The sequence below is a fragment of the Morone saxatilis genome, unplaced genomic scaffold (genome assembly GCF_004916995.1).
Source record: "Morone saxatilis isolate NCDOM2014 unplaced genomic scaffold, NCSU_SB_2.0 Contig22, whole genome shotgun sequence".
NCBI lineage: Eukaryota > Metazoa > Chordata > Actinopteri > Moronidae > Morone > Morone saxatilis.
Window position 1 is genome coordinate 26,716,082 of NW_023339785.1, and position 4,752 is coordinate 26,720,833.

At 45.2% G+C, this 4,752-nt stretch overlaps 1 protein-coding gene across 1 annotated transcript in view; it reads left to right on the forward strand.

Moving 5' to 3' along the window:
- rnf130 (ring finger protein 130) overlaps positions 1-4,752 on the forward strand; it is a 10,127-nt gene that overhangs the window by 3,171 nt on the left and 2,204 nt on the right. Inside the window, exons 3-7 of the mRNA XM_035669012.1 lie at positions 443-693; positions 2,463-2,534; positions 3,232-3,314; positions 3,565-3,661; positions 3,958-4,144. Of these exons, the coding sequence (XP_035524905.1) occupies positions 443-693; positions 2,463-2,534; positions 3,232-3,314; positions 3,565-3,661; positions 3,958-4,144 (690 nt within the window). The remainder of the gene's footprint in view (positions 1-442; positions 694-2,462; positions 2,535-3,231; positions 3,315-3,564; positions 3,662-3,957; positions 4,145-4,752) is intronic.

Here is a 4,752-nt window from a genome sequence, read left to right on the forward strand (position 1 = left end):
AAAGACTGGAAACAGCTAGCGTGGAATGTTATTTCTTTAAATGTGAGTGAGAGGAAGAGGAGGAAGGTGTGTGCGTGAGGAGTGACTTCCTGGGGATCGATGTGGAGTTCTAAATATAGAAAGGAACGTGTCATTAATTGATGAGGTCACTGTGACCTCACACTGTGTGTGTGGTGGCGTGGTGGGTGTGCGTGTGTCACTGTTATGGCTGCGGAATGTCAGAAAGCAGAAATGAACAACAACAAAACAACAAACAAGCAGACAACAACAATAATAATAATAATACACTTTTTCTTTGTGGCAAACTACATTCTGTGTTCATTGTGACGGAGAGTATGGACTGTTCATGGGAGCTACAGTTCTCACACTGCAGTACAGTCTCCTGGTCCTGGTTCTGATTGTCCTCCTGTTTCTGGTTCTGATCTTGATCCTATCTGTGCAGGGACCGGTGACACGGTGGCGGTGATGATCACGGAGGCATACGGTAAAGAGATCCTGGCTCACTTGGAGAGGAACCTAACGGTCCTGGTGTCAGTGGTGGTGGGTCAACGCGGTCCCACCAAAAACATCAACCGAGGCTCGCTGGTCTTCGTCTCCATCTCCTTTATCGTCCTCATGATCATTTCGTCGGCCTGGCTCATCTTCTACTTCATCCAGAAGATCCGCTACACCAGCGCCCGCGACCGCAGCCAGGTAACACAGTGCTACCACAGTGCTAACACGCTAACATACAGCTAACATGCTAACTCCTCCTCATCAGTCATTGTCCTCCTCCTCCTCTCCGTCTCTCCTCCTCTTCTTCCTTCTTCCTTCTTCTCTTCTTCTTGTTGTTCAGATGAATTATTAATAATTAATGAGGTGAATCTCTGCTGAAAGTTTAATGGAGAGAGGGTGCTCACCTCCCCTCTCCTCCCCCCTCAGTGTAATCTAACCATCCTCTCAGGACTCTGTCTCCCCCTCCTCTCCCTCCTCCCCCTCTCCATCTGCTACCGATCAACCTTCAGTTCACCTCCTGCAGTCTCACTTTGAGTCTGTCACAGAATCAGCAGTAAACACAGCTAAGGCTGACGGGAAATGTCATTATAACCCACTGACTTTGACATCCTCTAAACCCTGTAGTAGTAGTTCAGTACCAGTACAGAACCAGTACAGAACCAGTACTCTATTAGTACTGTACCAATAGAGTCCTGGACTCCTCCTACAGACAGTAGTAGTATTCAGAGTACCAGAGAACCCTCACCCTTGTTTGTTTTCTGTATTTTGGTCAGTCTCTTGCAGTACTTGTGATAGAGAACAACTTTCCCACGTTAGATTGTTGGTGGACACTTTTTCAGCTGTTTGAAGATCAGCTGTCAGGTTACCTGTTGCCGTACCTGGAAGACAGAGGAAACATTCAGTCAGTGGATAAGAAGCTGGATCTGTGAGCAACCTCCTCCTAAATGTCAGCACAGCAGAGGAGTTGATTGAGGACTACAGGAAGTGACAGGAGAGGACACGCCTCCATGAATGGGACTTCAGTAGAGAGCCAGCAACGTCAGGTTCCTCTGGGTTCACGTCAGCGAACCTGACCTGGACTCACCACCCTCGGTGACATTAGTGATTAATTGGGTCATGATAATCGGCGTCAGCCGAAATCTGTGGTCACGAGGCAGATAAACAAAAAAATCTGCTGAACGATGTCAGTGCTGTCCTTTGTGAGTTTAGACTCTGCTCTTTGGAGAATACGCTGCTGGTCTATGTCTGAAGGAAGCTGCGACCCCCTTGCATCAATCAGCACAGAGCAGATCGCACTGTCACGAAGTCAGACACAGAAACTCAAAATAAAATAAAATAAAATGCGTGCAGACTTCATACTGAATTTCACACTACACCAACATTGGGGCACGAGACAGGAAGTCAGTCAGTCAGAGGTGTCTGGTCCGGTGGAATTTTAGGGAAAGACTTTTATTTGAACATCCCTTTGTACGGCATTAATATTTGAACTCATTGAATTCAGTGTTTCTAGGCTATAATAGCAACAGTGAAGGAGGAAGGAGGAACCACAGACAAGCGTCAAATGCAAGACCTCATCTGACGGCACCTTCAGCCTCAGCAGGACCCCTCACCTGAAACTCACAAAATCCACTGATGAAGTAATAAGATTTACTCGCATTCAAATTCATCCTAATTCCTTGGAACGTTTTTGGAAAAAGTGACATTAAATCCCAGAAGCTGAAAACTGGAGGACCTCTTGACCCAGCAGTGCAGGAAGAGGGCTAACTGGATCCTCAGAATACCCAACCATCCCAGCCTCAAACTTGTCTAAACTGCATCCTGTTCTTACCTGTCTACGACTTATTAAACATTTACTACATTACTGCAGGAGCTGTCTGTCTTCCTGTCGGCTGTTACAGCAGCACGTTGTCGTCCATCGTATCTGATTTACTTTACACTGTTACATATGTTCTTGCTCTGTCTCTCAGCGTCGTCTTGGTGATGCAGCGAAGAAAGCTATCGGGAAGTTGACCACAAGGACGGTGAAGAAAGGAGACAAGGTAAAGATTTTTCTCTCCATCCTTATCCACCTTTCTGTATCCTGCTCTTCATTACAAGCTGACAGAAACCTCCAGATGGACTGACAGAGACCTCCAGACGGACTGACAGAAACCTCCAGACGGACTGACAGAGACCAGAACCCTGAGGGGACATATTGAACCTGTTTAGTTTCCGTGTCCATACAGACACAGCTAACACTCTCTGTGATAAATGGTGGGCAGTAGGACCCAGAGGTTTCAGATATTTATGTTGCTGACCTTCAGGCTGTTGATGAAACAGTGATGGATGTTCACTCACACAAAGGTGAGAGGTCACGGGATGATGGTGAGGAAAGATAAACCTGATGGAGATGAAAATATAAATCAGATCTGAAGAGGAGACAGCTGAGAGGAATTAAAAAAGGTTCTTCAGTTAATAATCTGTAACCAGTTAACCAGTTAATAATCTGTAACAGTTAATCCTACTGTAACCAGTTAATAATCTGTAACCAGTTAATAATATGTAACAGTTAATCTCGTTAATACCGGTTAATAATCTGACAGATTAGTTAACAGACTAACCAGTTAGTGAAGAAACAGCTGAACAGAAAACAAGTTTCACTATAATTTTATGTTAGAAACAACAATAATAAATATTGTTGGACAGCTGGTGTAGATATTGTTGTAGGGGAGTTTAATGTCTTTCTGTGTGTTGCAGGAGACGGATCCAGATTTCAACCACTGTGCAGTGTGTATTGAAGCGTACCAGCTGAACGATGTGGTTCGGATTCTGCCCTGCAAGTGAGTCTGAACCCCCAGCAGTTTCCACAGGGTTCTCATACTGTAACAAATACCGGACACTGTGCAGACCAGTATGAGCATTCAGACCAGTATTAGTACTGGTCCAGCTCAGACTCTGTGTTCTACAGATTAAAACTGGTCCTTCAGGTTGAGTCCTGATAGATGATCCATCAGATCCATCAGGTCCATGAATCTGTCCCGTCTGACAGTTTGATGGGCAGCTGATAAACATGTCTCTGTCTCTCTGCAGACATGTCTTCCATAAAATGTGTGTGGACCCCTGGCTGAACGAGCACTGCACCTGTCCCATGTGTAAACTCAACATCCTCAAAGCTCTGGGCATCATGGTGAGTCCCATTAATGTCCCCAGTATGTCCCACTAATGTCCCAGTTTAATAACAACGATTTACAATCTCTGCTATCAATCAATAGCCCTTTGTCTTCCAGATATGTGATTATTTTAGGACTGTCAGTGTCCAACCACTTCTCAATAGACCCTGATCCCTCTGACCACCTCCGCTTTCTCTCAGAAATCCTACAGAAAACTGTCTCAGACCAAGTCTTTATCAGGTGCTATAGAAATAGTCATTAGTGTTGTTGTTGTTATGATTGTTTTTGTTATTCTTCTGTCCTCTGTCCTCAGACCAGTCTTCCCTGCGTGGACAGCGTGGTGTTGGACGTGGAGCGTCTGGGCGTCAGTCAGGCGTCCGGCAGCCAGAGGGCACCGCTGAGCGACAGCAACCAGCCGTCCATCAGCCTGGCGCCGCTCAGTCCCCCCCACGCTGAAGCCACGCCCAGAACACCTGCTGACATCACCATCGCCGTGACCAGTAAGAATGCAGCACCACATTATCTATCCACCACGATGCAACATACCAAGATCAACACAAAACACTGAGAGCAACTTCACACTGTCAGAGCAACTTTACACTGTCACTGAGCAAACTTCAACACTGTCACTGAGCAACTTCAACACTGTCTAGAACTGACATTCACACTGTCTTAAAGCTACTCACCACTCTACAACACACTCACTGAGAACTACTCACACTGTCTTTAAGCAACTTCACACATGTCACTGGAGCAACTTCACACTGTCACTGAGCAATCATTCACACTGTCATGAGTAACTTCAACACGTTTCTTAAAAGCAACTTATACACTATCAATGCAACTTAACACTAGTCATAGACATTTACATCTGAGTACTGAGCAACATTATACACTGTCACTGAGCTAACTTCACACTGTCAGAGCAACTTTACAACTGTCAACTGAGCATTTTTACGCAGTCTTAAAGCATACTTTTAGGCAAGTCTTAAAGCAACTTTAGGCCAGTCTTAAAAGCAACTTTGCTGCACTGTTCATAGACTTAACACTGTCACTGAGCAATTATTACACAGTCCTTAAAGCAACTTCAACTCACTGATGTCAACAT